The 18,559-nt window shown below is 55.4% G+C and overlaps 1 protein-coding gene across 1 annotated transcript; it reads right to left on the reverse strand.

Moving 5' to 3' along the window:
• Positions 1–975: 975 nt before the first annotated feature.
• On the reverse strand, positions 976–13,636 carry SLC34A1 (solute carrier family 34 member 1). Its single transcript, XM_059698192.1, has 13 exons — positions 13,519–13,636; positions 12,180–12,309; positions 11,889–12,038; positions 11,677–11,805; positions 11,463–11,606; positions 10,431–10,542; positions 10,113–10,308; positions 9,936–10,031; positions 4,460–4,529; positions 4,071–4,238; positions 2,841–2,957; positions 2,627–2,751; positions 976–1,990 (listed from the first exon to the last, which is right to left on the reverse strand). Exons 2-13 carry the CDS (start codon positions 12,286–12,288, stop codon positions 1,487–1,489), a joined length of 1,920 nt encoding a protein of 639 aa, XP_059554175.1. The 5' UTR covers positions 12,289–12,309; positions 13,519–13,636; the 3' UTR covers positions 976–1,486.
• Positions 13,637–18,559: the final 4,923 nt, after the last annotated feature.

Genomic DNA, 18,559 nt, shown 5'->3' on the forward strand with positions numbered 1-18,559 from the left:
CCCAGGGAGCAGCCTTCTCAAACTCTCTAGCTCAGACCTGAGCATCCTTTCCCACAAAACTGTCCCCACAGCCGTGCAGGATGAACCCTAAGGGAGTCTCCTCCCCACCTTCCTACACCCCTCCCCAGGCTGCACCTCAGTGTGCTTCTCGCCTCTTCCACTTGGCAAGAGGAAGCACTAGCAGGGGCTGTGAACAGGTGACAGGTGTGGCTGGTAGCTTGGGGAGCGTCTCTGGGGCTCCCAGTCTCTTGCATCTTCTCCACTTGCCTCCAAGAGGGTCGGTGGAGGACTGTGTCCAAGATCATCACAGCCAGGTCTGGGACCTACAGCCTCCAGTCTCCTTGGGGTCCAAAGGCTCCACAGATACCCTGGACTGGAGGGAGGAACGTTGGCACCTCCTACACCTGCACTCTCCCCTGCATGCCTAAGCTGGAGTCGGGGGGGGGGGGGGGAAGCTACAGAGGAACAGGAATTGAAAACTTGAGTGGGTTTAAATGAGACATGGCTTCTTGTCAAAGATGGACAAGGGTAGGAGGAGGGAGGGTGGCTGGTTCCTGCCCCCCTGTATCCTGGCTTGTCCTGTGCACTTTGAACCTCCTGGTCCCCTCTCACAGTGGTCCCCATAAGCCCCACAAGTCACTTGCTTTGGGGAGAATTGATCTCATGCCAGAAAGAGGGAGGGAGGGAGGGAGTCAGTGAGGTAGGTGAGTCCAGAGACGAGAAGAAACCAGAGGTCAGCCTGGTGGGTTGGGGGATGGAGGTGCAGAGAGCCCTGCTAACATTGGCCTTGACCTTGGGGACTTTCAGGGAGCCTGGGCTGTGGATTGGACTCATTAAGGCAGAGCCAGGAAATGGTTGGGGTGAGCTTGTGGGCTGGCTCTCCCAAGGCACAGCAGGCTGTCTTGGGAGTGGAGATAGTGCTGCTGAACCCCTAGCTATGGTCTCTCCTCCCCCCCAAATGAGAACAAACAGATGTTCAAATGCATAATCAAAGTTTAATTCCTTTTTTCTTTTTTAAAATCAGGCAGTGTTGGGAAAGGGGGTTGTAGCAGTGATGCAGAAAGCTGGGTGAGGAAGAGGAGAATGGCATGGAGGAAGGGAAGTGGAAGGGAGAGGGTGAGAATTCAGCCAGTGACATCTCTGCATGAGCAAACAGCTGGGGGTCAGGTACTCAGACCCGCCCTCATTCCCACCCAGCCCCGTTGGAGTTGTGTGGACACAAGTACACAAGCTCCGGCCTCCAAACAATGTGCAAAGGGCTGGAAGTCATCGCAGGTGCCCTGCAGCCTGCAGAGAGCCACAGGTGCACCATGGTGGACACACGTGCAGGCTGACACAGGCTCTCACAGCAACCCAGTCACGCAGCCCAGACCTCTGAGGGCCTGCTCAAGGGCAGGAGCATGTACACAGACACACACCCCTCCCCTCCCACCCGGGCACCAGGCACAGGCCCTTCCCTGCCCCAGGTGGCAGTGTGGGCCGAAGCCTAGAGGCGGGTGGCATTGTGGTGAGCAGGCAGGGCAAGGCGGGGAGAGGGTGTGGCAGGGGGAAGCTCCTCCAGAAAGACCCTGGGGGGCAGTGGGGGTGAGCGGGGCTCGGGCCTGGCACAGCACAGGGTGGCGCGGGTGATGAGGCGGTCCAGGGGCTGTAGGGAGTGCATCCACCGGGGCAGGAAGTCCCATGTCTGCAGCCACTTGGGCAGGTGCCTGGGGCTGCGACTCTGCAGGACACTAACGAGCACCACGAAGGCCAGCAGGGCCGCGAAGGGTGCACCCACACCCACCATGGCCCACCCGCCTGCCATGGAGATGCCAAATACCAGCGAGGGCATCAAGACAAAGCACAGCAGGAGGTAGAGGACGGCAAACCAGCGGTACTTGGCGGTGCATCTGCCTAGGGCCTTGGCCATGCGGATGGGCAGGCGGGTGCAGGGCACCGGGTACCACAGCAGGATGCCTGAGATGTTGAAGAAGAAGTGGCAGAGGGCGATCTGCAGAGAAGAGGGCAAAGGAGCTGAGGTGGGCACAGGCCCACTCCCAAGCCAGGACCGTGGGAACAGATACAGGGCCCGGCCTGGTCTGGGCAGCAGGAAAGTCACACTAGGGTTGACGTGCCCCCAGTAAAACACCGAAACACTTCTGGGCCAGCTGGCAAATAATCACTGCCCTGTGCTCCCCACATCTCCCCCTCAAACCCCGCTTCTAGGACTTCCCCAGCAGATGCCGCCCAAATCCAGGAGCTAAACGATTTCTCCTAGTTTCTGCCTCAGCAGTTCTGGCCTCCTGATGGGTCCCCACCCTGACCTGAGCCCCTGCTTGTCGTTACTACTTCCCCTAGAACAGCCACTGCTCTGCCGAGTCCCCCAGACTGGCCAGGCCCCCTCTCACAGCACCCCTCCCTCAGAGTGCACACCCCACCCCTGCTCATTGGTGTGACTGAGTCACATCTTCCCGGTAGACAGCAAGGTCCTGAGGGCGGCACACCACATGGTTGCCGCAGAGGCTGGCAGAGCCGCTGGCCTAGTTAGCAGTCAACAGCTTGTTACTCAGCGTCCCACCAAGGGTCAGCGCCACACCCCAGGCCCAGCACGGTCCTCTCTCTGGCAGGGCTGCTCTCCCAGGCACACCTGGAAGGCACTGGACAGCTTCTCCCGGGGGCTGGCCAGGGCAGCCAGGATGGCTGTGGTGGTGGTGCCGATGTTGGAGCCCAGCGTGAGGGGGTAGGCGCGCTCAATGCTGATCACACCCAGGCCTGGGGGGAAGAGGGAAGATGTGGTCTCCCAGCTCCCCCTCAGCCCTTTCCCTGCCACCCCGCCCCCCACCCCCAGCAGAAGCACTCACCGATGAGTGGGGTGATGGCCGAGGTGAATACAGAACTGCTCTGGACCACGAATGTCATGGCGGCGCCCACCACCATGGCAAAGTAGCCGGTGACCCAGGTGAAGGGGGTGGGGAAGTCTGTGGGGAAACCAGCCCCGCAGGGTCAGGGTGGGGCTGGGACCGCAGGGGGAGCCCTCCTTGAGGAGGAGGTCTTGGGTGCGTTTCCAGTGGGGCCTTTGCCGGTCCCCTGCTCAGCTGGGAGGGCTCTGCTGGCCCTTCGGTCTGGAGGCTCCTCTCAGCCCGGCTCTGTCACGCCTTCGGTTCCCTCGGCCCAGCTCTCCTTCCCACTCGTACACGTCCACCTTCAGGCCCCGGTGGACAACACTGCCCTGGAAAGCCCTCCCGACCCGGCGCTCAGGCAGGCTGTGTCCCACCCTCCTCCCTCCTCCAAGCTCCCCTCCAGCATTTGCCATGCGGCCTCTGCCTGTGCCAGAATGAAGCTGACAATAAAAACCAGACGGTGTCACTCTCTGTCCTCAACCCCAACTGCCCCCGTTATCCTTAACAAAGCCCAGGCTCTGAGCGCAGCCGGTGGCCCTGTGATCCGCTCCCCCACACCTCTCTGACCTCTCCCTGCCTCTCTCCAGGATGCCCGCTGGCTACCATTCTGTGCGGCAAACCTGCCCAGCTGGTCCCGGCCTCCAAGCCTTTGCACTGCTGTCCCCTCCACCCGTATCTTGACTCCTTCTCATTTAGGTCTTTGCTCAAATGTCACATCTGCACAGAGGCCGCTGACCAAAGCAGCCTCTTCTAGACTCTGTTGTGTTGTCAGTTTTGCCTTCTCCCTGGCTCATTCTCCCTTACCCCATAATGTGGTTTCCATTGCCATCCCCCAGAGGGGGACTCTAGGCTGTGTGCCTCACCTCTTACTCCCAGCGCTATACCGTGCTTGGCCCACGGTACAGGCTTGATGATTACTTGCCGATTCAATCAAGTGGAGGCCACTGTTCACCTTTTTAGGGTTACCTGCTGGAATGGAACCATGGCCAGAGGCAGCCACCGATCCCCAGCTGTCAGCATCTCAGGGGCCTCAGAAACCACCCAGGTAAGTCTCTTCTTTGTTCACATGGGGAAACTGAGGCTCAGATACGGTAGGGCTTTACCCAGATCGCACAGCAAGGCAGTGTCAGGAGTTATTGGGATCTGGAAGGGCCCATTCTGGGGCCTGCTTGCCCACCGCCTGGTGCTCACCAGTGTTGATAATGCTCTGAATGACCTTGGCCACCTGGCCCTTGAGCAGAGAGTTGAGCGTCTTGACAAGGAGGATGAGGCAAGTACACAGCAGCACCAAGGAGCCAGCCAGCAGGATGAGCCCTACGGCCAGGTCGGGCAGCCCTGTGTTCACGAAGATGTGGTTGCCTGTTGGGAGGGGTGTCAAGCTGCTGAGGACTGACCCCCCCATCCAGCTCCCAGCCCCCCACCTTTGCCACCCCCTTGGACTTGGAGCCCAAGACCCCACCTCAGTCTCCTTAAACCTCAGGAGCTGGGCTGGTTGGCAGCCACCCTTCCTGGGGGGACAGCCCTACCTCTGCCAGGCTCTGCCCCTGCCATCTGGACCTCTCCCTGCTGCCGGCACTCACATTTCTCCATGGTGGCATTTCCGAGGGTCTGGCTGTGGTTGGCCTCTGCCCTGGGCATGGGGGTGGGAGCCTAGGTTGAGAGGAGGGTGACTTAGGGAATTTAGGAAAATGCAGCCTGGAGTTGGGGGGAAGATGAAGATGAGGGAGCGACGGGGCTGGGAGAACGGCAGTGGGTCTCCTGGCTACGTGGTCTCGGTGGCTCACTTGCCCTTTCTGAGCCTGTCTCCTCTGCTGGAGAGATGGGGGTGAAAATATCTGCCACGCGAGAATCTGGCCACGGTCAGCCCTCTGCAATTCTGCCCCATTATCCGCTGAACTGGCTCTCTCTGGGCGCACAGGGCCTCCTGACCCGGCGGCTTCCTGTCCTTGTTTCTCCCACCTCTTCCTGGCACGATGCTGCTGTCCCTGGTTCTCTTCAGAAAACTCCCTTTTCCCCGTGTTTTATCCCCTCCTGGGCTCCCTCTCCCCCAGCTCCTTGCCCCAGCCTCTCACCTGAGGCACCCAGCCCAAGGTCTGTTTTCCTCTTGCTCAGTTCCTTGTCTGGAGAAGGCTGCGGGGCAGGGGCCCACTGGTGGGCAGAGTCCAGGCCCCACAGTGCTCTCCTCCCCCCGTTACCATCAGTGAAGTGATGGGGGCTCCTGGGGAGGCCCCTCGGTTCAGAGGACGCAGGCCAGGCAAGTAGCCTCGGTGAGGGACTCAGGCTGGCGCTGGTGGCGGCCATGTGCTGGGCCTATCGGGGTAGTAGCCACTCAGCTCCAGGCCACTGTCTCCACCCAGGGACATAGCCTAGCATGGCCGAAGGGCCTGATTCTACAGGGGAGACCACAGCTCTATAATTTTAAATTAAGCCTCCCTATTTGTAAGTGCTGACAACCACTTTAAGACATGCTGTACAATTCTGTGAAGGCCGGTCTGGTCTAGGGCGCACGAATTTGTAGCCTCGTTAGGCTAAGGAGTTATTATTATTATTTTTTAATGCAACTTGGTGCACCTTCCCCTTCCCCCAGACCGAGTATGAAAGGAGGAAGTGGGCTGGGCTGGCTGGAAGCCTGCCACCTCACAGGGGGGAATGATTTACTCCCAGGGCCCCAGGCGAAATGCAAGAGCCACAACTTCCCTCTTCTCCCCACAAACACATTCTGGTCTTCCGAGCTGATATGGGTGCTGATTCCATTCCCCCCTGAAACTCTGCATCCCACAGCCTCTGACCTCCCCTGGTGCTGAGGGTAGGGGCACAGACGGATCCTGGCACTTGGATGTTACTGCTCCATTAGGCTTGAGTCCAAACTGTGTCATTTAAAAAATGTATGATAAAGGTAAGACCTATTCATGACACCTGGCTTTAAGTCGGCGTTTATGTTAGTGGTATGTGTTCCCTTGTGTGGGGCAACATGCTTAGCTGTGTTGCCAGCTAGCCACACCAGAGACGTGGGGTACCCTCAAGCCCAGCCCCAAATGCAGGCCAAGGAACCAGGAGGAAATAGTCTCTGATGGGCTCAGTTAGAAAAGCCAAGCAAGTGGTAGGAACTGCTATGCAGGTGAAAGAGAGAGCCAGGTGTGAGGGAGAGAGCCAGGTGTGAGGGAGAGAGCCAGGTGTGAAGGAGAGCCAGGTGTGAGAGAGAGCCAGGTGTGATGGAGAGCCAGGTGTGATGGAGAGCCAGGTGTGAGAGAGAGCCAGGTGTGATGGAGAGAGAGCCAGGTGTGAGAGCCAGGTGTGAGGGAGAGAGAGAGAGCCAGGTGTGAGGGAGAGAGAGCCAGGTGTGAGGGAGAGAGCCAGGTGTAGAGAGAGCGCCAGGTGTGAGGGAGAGAGCCAGGTGTGAGGGAGAGAGAGAGCCAGGTGTGAGGGAGAGCCAGGTGTTTGCTGTTAGGCAGATCTGTGTTCAAATCCTGCTGCTTATATTAGCTACCTTAGACATATCATATCACCTCCCTGAGTGTGTTCTCTCTAAAGCAGGACAATAAAAGAGCTGTTTGAAAGGTGACAAGAGAAATGTGTGTGCAAAGCTCACCTAAGGACTTAGCTCATGACAGTGCCTTCAAGTAATGGCAAATCCCTGCCTTCCTGGACCCATCTGGGAAGGGTAAGAGTGTGTGTGTGTGTGTGTGTGTGTGTTTATGAGTGATTGCTTCCTAGGTCAGGATCAATGGTTCCTGCGAATCTGCCTGAGGATCATGGCCTTGTGGAGAGGACTTTGTGGATCCCAGATGACTGCTGAGATGAGTCCGGGAGGGGCCTATGGGGTCCTGGGAGGCTGGAGGAAGAGAACTTCTCTGGGGTCCCAGTTGGGGCTTGCAGTGTTGGGTTAGGACAGTGATGGCGAACCTATGACATGCGTGTCAGAGGTGACACGCGAACTCATTTTTTTGGTTGATTTTTCTTTGTTAAATGGCATTTAAATATATAAAATAAATATCAAAAATATCAGTCTTTGTTTTACTATGGTTGCAAATATCAAAAAATTTCTATATGTGACACGGCACCAGAGTTAAGTTAGGGTTTTTCAAAATGCTGACATGCCGAGCTCAAAAGGTTCACCATCACTGGGTTAGGACAAGGGTGAGGGCCAAGATCTCGGGTTCCTGCCTAGGATTGTGTGGCCCTGGCTGAGCTCACAGGGGGTGTCCAGAGACTGTAAAGGGAAGGAGGGAGGAGGCGGAAGCCTAGACAAAGAGCTAGCAAGCCCAGGGTCTGGGCATAACCCCAGCATGTGGCCATCCCTCCTGGCCTCGAGGCGTGGCGGAGTGGGAGGGGCACGCGGTGGGGGTGGTGAACTCTGTGGGAAGAGCAGAACGGATGAGCTCAGCCAGACCTGGGCTCAAACCCCAGCTGAGCCACTCCAAGCTGTGCGACACTGGGCCAGACACATAGCCTCTCAGGGCCTCCATTTCCCCTCTGCATCATGAGGTCCATTGTGCTGCCCACCTCTCCCAGGAGCTAGTTGTGAGGAATCTTGGAAGAGAGAGTTGGGATTTAAATGCCTGAAGAGCCATCCTAAATGCAGGAGGCACCCCTGGGAAATGAAGGAGATGATGAAGCTCACAAAGGAATGTTGGGATCCAAGACTCCTTTCCCTTCCCAGGAAGGGGAGCTGAGGGTCTTTGTTTCTGAACGCGGAGGGGGATCACCGTGCCAGCATCGCCATCTGGTGGCGAAGAGGAGAATTCCTTAGAGCAGCACTTCACTCCTGGAGGGTTATCTGGTGGCAGCAGTCGCCTGGTGCCTTTCTGGGTGATGGGCAGAGTGGGGAACGGGCACTAATGGTGGGACACCAGGGTGGCATCTGGAAGAGGCTATAAGATGAAAATTCAGGGGCACAGGCTCCAAACTCCACCAGGATTTTAGTCCTACCTCAATCACAGGGACTTGGACAAACCCCTCTGAGCCTCAGTTTCCTCATCTGTAGAATAGGGATATAATAATCCCTGCTTCTCATGTTTCAAGCCCTCAAAATACATTTGTTGGAACCAGGCAGGTCTGGTTGACCATCCACAATGTGACCACACAAGAAGGTAATTCCCAGGACAGCGTCAGGCCCCCAGAGTGCCAAGAGGTGTTGAAACAGCCTGTTGTTCCCCCACCCCCCACCCCCACCATCTGGACAAGCTCAGACCCTCCATTCTCTCCTTGGTGACACGGTTCCCCGAGACTGGTTTGGGTGAGTCGGGTCCAGCTTGGTGAAAGCTGGAGGCAACTGGGACAGGTTGGAAGGGAGCACAGGGAGACTCCGTGGCCAAAGCAAAACTCGAGTCTTCGGTGCAGGAGGAGCTGCTAACACACATCACCTCCTGAGAGCGTAAGGGAGAGAGTAAGAACAGGGAGCTCGAGTCCCACCCGCCAGTTACTCTCCAAGCCAAGGAAACTGCTCTTAAAGGGTCTCCTGGCAGAGCTGGGCTGAGAAACCAGTGCTCAGGCAGGCGGCCGCTGGAGCAGTGACCACGGCCCAGCCGAGGGACCTTGCGCAGGTTGCTTTCGGCCTATGAACCTCAGGTTCCTCTTGTGGAAAGCGGGATGCTCCTGTCCACCTCCCGCCCTGCGAGAGGATGTCATGGGGCGGGCTCCGTTCCGTGGGACGTGCTGCAGGGGCCTGCTGCATGCAGGCTTTCGGAGCAGCGAGGAGTGCCGGCTTATTTTATTGTAAAGATCAAAGTGTGTGATTCCTCTCCCCCAGGCTTTGCTAGGAAGTAGAGCAGATTGTGATGAGTCCAAGAGCTTGGGGAGGGCCCCCTGCGAGCTGGTGAGAAGGTAGAGGTTGTTAGAGAGGACACAAGGCAGCATAAAAGCTGCCTGCGTGGGCTTTTTGATGTCAAACTGCCTCTGAGACTCAGCAGGGCTGAGCTGGAGCTGTGTGCCATTCAGACCAGGGAACCTCGCAGGGCAGGTTGAAAGGTTGCTCTCTATTCACACCGGGATAAAGGCTCCGTGACTTCAAGTAGCAAGAGGAGATGATGGGGGGGGGGGGGGCTGGGGGGGGGAGAGGCTTGGGCTTTGAGCTTCTTTCTATCTTGTTCTAAGTGGAGTTACTTCTCGTATGTAATCAAGGGGAAGCAGGTACTGAGGATTATGCTTTAGATGAAGCATTTTCCCATTTATGGCTGCCTCCTTGTTCGCCTGGTGTAGTGGCCGGCCCATGGGTGTCCGACTCATCCAAAGAGATCTTCATTCCAGGCAGTAGAAGCCAGGAAGCAGCAGAAATAGTGCAGAAGGGCAAGCGGACGCATGCCTGTGTGCGTGTCCAGGGGAGGAGCCCCGATGTTGACACGAGGGGCTGTTGTGTCTCCAGTGAGGCCTCTACATGGCCCGCTTGTCCTGCTCCTGGGATCCTGCTTTCCTGGGGATCCTTATAGCACTCTCGCCCCTGCCCTCTCCCCGCATACCTGTGCCCCCCAAATCCACAGAGCTGAGTCACTAAGCCCTGCTCCCCAGTGGGGAAGCAGGAGGCCTAGGCCGTGAGACCTGGGCTCGGCGCCCTCACATGGCAGGACAAGCTCCAACACGTTTCTTAGCCTATTGGAGCCTATTTCCCTATTTGTGAAACCAGAGGGTTGAGCCAGAGCAGTGGTTCTTAAACTTGAGCATGGAGCAGACCAGAGAAATTACTGAAATTAGGCTGCTGGGCCCCGCCCCCGAATTTTTCCTGATTTAGTTGGTAGAGGGGAAAGGCTGAATACTTTGCATCTCTAACAGGTTCCCAGGCAGTACAGGTGCCAGTGGTCCACACTTTGCGAGCCACTGGGCTAGATCGATTACATGCCAACTCTAATTGATTGGTAGTGGCTGCCTAAAGCTGGCGTGAGGCTGGGAGAGATTAGCAACATCTGCCGTAGGCATAGTCTCATGGTCAAAGTGTCACATCTTTGCCCTCTCTAGGCTAATGGTCTGTAAGGTCTACTTGGAGCATTAAAAAAAGATAATGACACTAACTGTCAGCTGTCTGAAAAGGGAGTTTTCTCACCCGGGGCCAGACCTGGGACTTACCTTCATGGGGTCTGGGTCGCACCAGATCCTGATGAGACTGTGGTTCCTCAGGGACTCGTCGCCCATGGCAATGCTGGTAATCACAGACTTGTCCAGCTGTGGGCAAGATGTGGGCAGGGGGAGTGAGTGTGGGGCCTCACTGTGCCCCGCCTCCACCCCGGCCAGCCCTGCCCCCACCTGGATGATGAGCTTCGTGAAGGGCTCCGTGATGATCTTAAGCAGCTCAGGGGCGTCTTGGCCGCCGCGGATGTTGAAGGAGGCCACCACCAGCCGAGTGACATGGTACAGGTACCCAGAGGCCACCTCCAAGGGCAGCAGGACCAGCACTGACAGCCAGTTAAAGCAGTCGTGCACAGTGGCCCCTGCGAAGGCCCTGGGCAGGGAGGCCACGTTGCAAGGTAGGCCGGAGCCTGGGTTTGCTCGTTCTGGGGCTCCTGGCGTCTGGGACGACCCTCCCCCCACAGACACAGACCCGTCACCACTCTCCCCCCTCACCTGCGGAAGTCGGTCCTGTCCCCCGCCTGCATCAGGGCCACAATGGTGTTGGTGACAGAGGTGCCAATGTTGGAGCCCATGATGATGGGGATGGCAGAGCTCACCTCCAGCACTGGGAGAAGAAAGGGCCTCTTAACTAAGTGGGTAGTGTCCACCCAGTTCCTGTCCCCACGGCACCTCCTGCCAGACCCACTACCCAGGTTCTGGCCACTAGTGGGCATTCCTGCCATGCTGCTCACTCCGCCCAGCCTCGGTGTCACAGGTACATGTGCTGTATATTTACATATATGTAACATATGTAAACATACACTGCACATGTCCATATGTGAACATGCGTGGGGGCATGTGTATATGAGTGCATGTGTCCTATATGCAAACATGTACATGCCATTACAGATCAACTAGGCATGGCATGTAGGCGTGAGTGTGACAGTCAGTTTCATGTGTCAGCTTGGTGAGGCTATGGTACCCAATTATTCAATCCAACATTAACCTCAACATTGTTGTGAAGGGGTTTTGCAGATTCACCTCTACAATCAGTTGACCTTAAGCAAAGGAGATAAACCTCAGTAATCTGGGTAGCCCTCATCCAATGAGATAAAAGGCCTCAGAGCACAACGGAGGCCCCCCTGCGGAGGAGGAAATTCCACCGCCCGAGCATGGCTCCTGGCCGAGCTCCAGCCTGCCCTTCCCAGCGGCCTGCAACCACCTCCCTCCCGGAAACCGTATGTGTGTCTCCCACAGCTTCCCTGCTCTCATCGTTCTGCTTCTGTTTCCCACGGATGGGAAGAAGAGCTGCGTGATGTTCTGGAGGTGAGCCCTCCTGGGGTTGTGCCCATTTGCTACCTTTCAGGCTCCTGGGCACCCCTCCAGACGGAGACTCCTGGCTAGGCCTTGGAGGACAGGGTGGGAGCTGCCAGGGCTCTGCCCTTAGCCCTCAGTCCCCTGTTCCCACTCCTGGCCCCTCCCCAGCCCTTGTGCAGCACACCCAGCTCCCCACACTCTCTCCCTGGCCCTAGTGGGTCGACTCACAGCCAGAGGAGACCATGCTGACGATGATGGAGGTGGAGGTGCTGGAGCTCTGCACCAGCACGGTCACCAGGATGCCCACCACCAGCCCCGCCACCGGATTGGACAGGATGGCATTGTCCTTGAAGATGTCACCAGCCACCTTCCCTGGGGAGCATGAGTCACCATGGCTTGAGGCCCTTCAGGGCCTTTCCCCAGGCCCCTCCCCTAGCCCTACCTCCAGCCAGCTGGAAGGCTGAGCTGAGCACGTCCAGGGAGCAGACAAAGAGGTAGAGGAACGTGAGCATCAGTGGCACCTTGAGGAGTGTCACGCCAGCCTGGCGCAGCTTCTGGGCCAGTCCGGGCTCTGGGGATGGGACAACCATGAGCACAGCGGCCAGAGGGCTGGGGCAGTGACTGCTGGAGTCCCTGCCACCCCACTCAGCCCACCTGGCTTCTGCTCCTCCTCCAGGGCCAGCTTGGCAGGCAGCGGGTCATGGAGCTCCAGAACCTCCCCAAAGGGGCAGCTGTGCTCGGCGAGGGCCACGGGGCCCAGACTGGGGAAGGCATAGGCGGAGGTCCCTGGGATCCTGTGCAGGACTGGGAAGGGAGGCTTGTCAGGAGTTCCCAGAGGCCCCGGGTCCGAGGGAGAGCAGGAGGGGTGGAGTGGAGGGGTGGAGGTCTCACCCAGGATGTGGGCAACCGTGGGCAAGCAGGGTCTGGGAGTGGGGGCACACTCACCCTGAGGGCTGGGCACATAGGCAAAGGCCGCCCCATGCATCACGTGCCCCCTGCGGACTGGGATTGGGGAGACAGCAGGGCCCCCCAGCCTCTCTCCGTAGGACATCATCCTGGGCACACACAGTGGTGTCTGCAACAACATTGAATGACGACTGCTATGTCCTGGACACTCACACACTCACACATCTACCGCCCACACCCACACACTCAGTTGCACAGACATTCATGAAGTGTGATCCCACACACCCATAGAAATACTCCTCCTTACCCCCCTACCCCCCTACCCCCCTACCCCCCTACCCCCTTACCCAGGGAAGCACACTCAGGTGCTCAGCAAAGATTTGGGCATTCATTCATTCATTCATTCAGCAAGTATTTATTGAGCATCTATCCTATCCTAGATGCTGGGGTACAGTTGTGACTGGATACAGACACAATGTCTGCCCCTATGAAATTCAAAGGGTGGTGGGGAGACATTTGTCAATGAAATAATCCCTCAAATAGATAGAAAATGGCGACGGGAACAAGTGTTCTAATGACAGGTATGGGTGCCACCAGAGTCTCACGGTGGGATGGGCCTTGGAGGAGGGAAGAGGGGTCACACAGAGAGGAACCGTCAGTAGGCACTACCAGGAGGAGAAGGGGACCGAATGTGTGCAAGGGCCATGTGCGGGGAGAAGCTGCCGACACCCTGCAGCTGGAGGGGCCAGGGAACATGTGCAGAGGCTGCAGGTGTGGGCCGGGGCCCGGCATGGGCTGCGCAGCTGTTTTGCTTGTCCTGAGAGCAGGGAGGATCCATGGACACCTGTTCTGGATGAGGGACCAGCTGGGCAAGCACTCGGGAGGGCTCACTGTCCTTGGCAGACCACCCCTCTCCTACTCCTCACCCCCTCAACAAGAAACAAATCCTGCCACCTTGCTCCCATGAGTGAGGCTCAGGCCAGGACTGGTTTAGGTAAGGAGGGCCCCCACCCTGTCCCCAAGTCTGGGAAGTCCAGGCTTGTTTTAGGTCCCACGCCCCCCTCTCCCCGCCACAAACTGCCCCTGGAGTTCTTGGCTGTTGGGGTGGGAGTGCCCCAGGCTGCCTCAGCAACACCTCCTCACTCCCACCCCTAACATTGTCCCAAGGGGCCTTGGCTGTGGGATGGGGTGCGGGGGCGGGGGGTGTCCTGAGCTGATTTCCCAGTCCTGGAAGAACACAAGTCCTTTTCACTTTGGGAGTGAGCCAGGCTGGGCTGGTACTGAGATGTTATGGGGGCAGGAGGAGGGGGACTGGGGTAATGAACTGTTTCTACTAAGAATTGAAGATGAGGTTGGGAGGAGGGGACTCTGGGCTCACCTTAGGATTCTGTGTCTCAGCTCCTGCTCAGCTGCTCAGGGAAGTCCCAAGGACCCAAAGAGCAGCTGGGACCCTCCACTTTATACCCTTGGGTCAAGGGCAAAGTCCCTAGAACTCTAGCTGCCCTCCCTCTTTCCCCGATTAACCTCACCCCTGTGATTCCTCCCAGTTAATTACTAATCGTCAGCTCTGCAGGGGGAGTCTGTAGTTAGGCTCTCCCTTCCCTCCAACAGATGCTCAGCCTGAACCGCCACCCAGACCCAGTGAGGGCACAGACACACCCTATCCCCAGGCAGAGACCCTGAAGCCACTCAGGAGCCTCGTTCCCAGAGTCCCCAAAGGGATTCTGTGGCTCCAGCTGACAGGACTCCCCAAGGAGTGATCCAGACATCCTGTGGTCTTGCCGTGTGTCTGGGTGTCTGTGGGTTTGTGTGTCTTGGGGGGTGTTTGGAGGAGGGGGAGTGTGTAATGGAGGAACCAACAGGAGACAAACCGGAGAGGCTGTGTATGTGGATCTTGGAGCATCTCCAATGCCCAACCGCGGATCCAGGATGTGAAGTCTAACAGACTGTGGAGCCCCTTGCCAGACCAAGAAGGGCCTGCATTTTGGAAAGGTCCCTCTGGGGTGGGTGGGGTTGGAATGTGTCATGGGGAGTGAGTCTGGAAACAGAGAGACCAGTTAAGAGGCTGAGAGATGATGAGGTCTGAACCAAGGTGGGAACAGGAGGGATGGGGAGAACAGGATACATCCCAGGGGTACTTGGGCAGTAGAGTTGGTGATGGGGAGGGTGGGAGGGAGAGGAAATATATCAAAGTTTGGCTTCTGGATTGGGAAACTGATGAGGATATGAAAGTCAGAGGGGGTCCAAGGAAGCCTTTCAGAAGCTTGTTTCCCTTTCACAGGACTATGGAGCCCGATTTGGGGACCAGATTTACAGAGGGATGAGAAGGAAGCTTCTTTTTTAAGAGATTATGGTTTGGTCAGATCCAGCAATGGTGGGTTCCATTCAAGACCTAGTTGGGCAACTGCCTAACGTTATGCATCCATTTAGCCACTCATCCATCCACCCACTCATTTATCCGCTTACTAGGCGTACCGGTTAATAATGCGGATTTTTTCAATACATGGAGTTACACTTACGTTGATATATATGCGATTTGATATGTCTGTTATTTTGTTGTATTGACAACAAGCTTCAAAACTTCATATGTCAAATTTTCTGAAGGTGTTAACATCATAAATATTTTTACGCTTAAAAATGTCGAATTTCGTGCCAAAAAAAAGAGCATTTGCAGGAAGTTTTAATTCATTACTTCATTTTGAAGAAAAAGTGCTGCTGAAAGTCTTTAACTGGTTTTGAAGTGTGTGCTGGTGCGTTATCATGAAGCAAAATTACTTTGCCGTGTCTTCTGGCCCATTCTGGTCGTTTCACGATCAAGGCGTGGTTTAAATTGATTATTTGTTGTTGGTAGCGATCAGTATTAACGGTTTCACCTGGTTTTAGAAGCTCATAATACCACACCTTCCTGATCCCACCAAATGCAGAGCATGGTCTTCTTTCTGAAGCGATTTGGCCTTGCAGTCGATGTTGATGGTTGACCTGGATCAACCCATGATTTTGTGCATTTGGGATTCTCAAAATTAATCCACTTTCCATCACCAGTCACAATTCGATGCAAAAAGGACTTCCTTTCGTGTCGTTGAAGCAACATTTTACTGATGACTTTTCGGTTTTCCATTTGTCTTTCGTTCAGTTGATGTGGCACCCATTTTCCTTCCTTTAAAATCTTTCCCATTGCTTGTAAACGATCAGAAATTGTTTGCTGAGCAATGTTTAATCTTTCTGTAAGTTGTTTTTGAGTTTGACACGCACCTTTATCCAATAATGCTTGTGATTGTTGGTCTTCAAACTTTTTCAGTTGACCTGGATGTTCTTTGTCTTTCACATCGAAATCATCACTTTTAAAGCGTTTAAACCAGCGTTCACAAGTATCTTGAGATGAAGCATGTTCACCATAAGCTTCCCGAAGTATACGATAACTTTCAGCAGCACTTTTCTCCAAAATAAAGTAATGAATTAAAACTTCCCGCAAATGCTCTTTTTTTGGCATGATATTCGACATTTTTATTTTTATTTTTTTAAAATATACTTTATTGATTTTTTACAGAGAGGAAGGGAGAGGGATAGAGAGTTAGAAACATCGATGAGAGAGAGAAACATTGATCAGCTGCCTCCTGCACACTCTCTACTGGGTATGTATCCGCAACCAAGGTACATGCCCTTGACCGGAATCGAACCTGGGACCCTTGAGTCTGCAGGCCGACGCTCTATCCACTGAGCCAAACCGGTTAGGGCTCGACATTTTTAAATGTAAAAATATCTATGATGTTAACATCTTCAGAAAATTTGACATATGAAGTTTTGAAGCTTGTTGTCAATATAACAAAATAGCAGACATATCAAATTGCATATATATATCAACATATGTGTAACTCCATCTATTGAAAAAATCCGCATCATTACCCAGTACACCTAGTACCCACCCATCATCCATCCACCTCCCCATCCACCTAGCCAGCCCGCTGGCCTGTGTCTATCCATCTGTTGGTGTCTAAGCACATTAGTTGAGTTCCTACTCTATGTTGGGCCAAGATTGGCAAAGTCAGCTTCTCGCTTGGTCCAAGCGATGGTACAATCCCTGAGTCAGCCTGGGACTCAGAGGCCAGTCACCTCACCGCCCCGAGCCCTTAGGTCCCTTGCTGGTAAAGTGACAATTCGCTTGGCTTTTCCAGTGAATTGTCGAATTCAGTAAGATAAGTGACCCATCTCTGTGCCTAGAGCAGAATCCCTCAGCGAGGTTTGCTCTCTTCACGCTCTCATGCCCTTTCGCCGTCTCCAGGTGGCTGAGGTGTCCTGGCCAAGGAAATGGCCCCACCTCCTCTAGTTTCTCAGCCCTGTTTCAGGTCCACACTTCTGTTGGCTCAGCCAGCCTCTGATTGCTCAGGGTCCCTGAGCTGACGTCCTCCACAACATTGAGCATATTTTAGAGTGACATAGACCCAGCCTTTTTCCATCAAGGAAGATAGAAATCTGCACTGTTCCCCCTTTAATGTGACAAAGGTGAAGTAATTAGTGCTTAATTTGCCGAGCATTGAGGAGTAATGGTCAGAATGAACTCTCTGCCCAAGTGGCTAAGAGCAGAGAACACAGAAAGCCTGGGTTCGCCTCCCAGCTCCACCACATGGTGGCTGTGTCCGTTCAGGCCGCAGAACCCACAGGGGACTGAAGGGGGGCGTGGCGGAGGTGCGGCCGGGCTTGGCCTGGTAGGGTGACCACAAGCCCTGGTTGGCCTGGCCAAGTCCTGGTATGAATCTTGGCCCAGCGACTCTTTCACTCTGAAGCGTGCCCTGCGGAGGACAATGAGCCGTAGAGTCTTATAGCTCGTTCTGGTGGTTCTGGGGACCTGAGGCAGGGAATCAGCCACCTGGTGTTTCCTAGAAAAGCCTCCATTCATAGCAAAAGGAAATTAAAAATAACCCTGCTTCTCAGAAACATTGCTGTAATTATTAGAACACTGCCTTTCATCCTTTCCTCGCTGACTTTTTCTTTTTCAATGTTTTAAAGAGTTGTTTGAGCGGAACTGGTGGCATGCTGGGAAGCAAAGCACAGTGCTCCAGAGGACGACGCCCTGCAGCTCTCTTCACACACGGGACTTAAGGAGGGAATCTCTCTGCCTTTTAAACCCGCGTCGGATTTTCTTGTCTATGAGAGACTGCGTGCTCTTTTGCATCTACCCTTCTAGCCGAAGCCTTTTCCTGTGTCTTTACACTCAGCACAGGTGTGGTTTTTAATGGTCGCATCGCATTCTGTCATGAACCCTCTTGGTGTCCTGGAGCCGCTTCCACCTGCACGGAGTGAACTGGGTGAGGTCAGGATTCATACAACGGTGGGAGGAGTGTCACTGAGCCGTGGAAATGCAGTTGCTACTGAGTCCTTTTGTTGGAACTAGACGTCCTGTTAAAGTCCCATTAGGGATGGGTCTGAGGCTGCTGGAGCACCCCACCCCGGGGAGCCTGACACCCACAGTGTGTCCAGAGACCCCAGTCCATAGGCCTGCTCCCCGTCTCTCCTGCACTATTGAGGTCAGACCCTGGGCAAGAGCAGCTGGTACCAAGGCGCTCCTGATGGACTGGACGCTCCTCCTCTTTAATAATCTCGGGCAGTTTTGACTTCTCCCTTCCCTGCTCTCATGGAGCTCAGGGGCCGGTAGGGGAGGCAGTTATTGGTCACAAGTGATCATTACGAAATGCTGTGGATTCACACATCCAAATGATCCCCCAAAATTCTGGGGATGGGATGGGGCTGCTGAGCAGAGCTGCCTTTTGAACGCCTAAGAGCAGCGGGGAAGGTGGCCATACTCCAGCCCCAGCCTCTCGGCCCCTTGGCTCATTTCAACAGCCTCCTCCCCACTCACAGCCTGCCTCTCCCCCCCGTGACAGACTCTGGGTGCACCTGAAGGGTGACTTTTGCCCTGTCTGCTCACGTGCCTCCCCAGGCCTCTGGGCCCGCAGCCTGGGTGGTTGGTGGTGTCTCACACTGAGAAAAGGCTTCCAGGGGGAGGAGTCTTGGAGGGAAGATGCCAAGACCTGTCTGTGCCGACTGTGTCTGAGGAGCTCTGGCGTTCGCAGTTGGATCTTTGGGTCTAAAGCACAGGACGTGCTCCTTATCTCACAGGGGCCTCCTGCACGTCAGGACCTCAGGGAGCAGCATGAGGTCGGTCCTTCGAGCAGGAAATGGAGCGGGCATCTGTGAGAGGCCCTTCTCCTTTACCTCATCGTCTTTAATCCATCCCCCGACTCTCCCAGTTTTGTTTCCCAGGAGCTCCGGGCCACCAGGCCTCACCTGGGTTATTGCAATAGCCTTTCAGATGCTCTCCCTGTGCTGTCCTCACTCCTCCCGATCCAGACTCCAAAATATGGAGCCAGACAGCTTTTCAAAATGCCCTTCTTATCATGTCACCCTCTCCCTTTAAAACCTGC

The sequence above is a fragment of the Myotis daubentonii genome, chromosome 5, assembly GCF_963259705.1.
Source record: "Myotis daubentonii chromosome 5, mMyoDau2.1, whole genome shotgun sequence".
Taxonomy (NCBI): Eukaryota; Metazoa; Chordata; class Mammalia; order Chiroptera; family Vespertilionidae; genus Myotis; species Myotis daubentonii.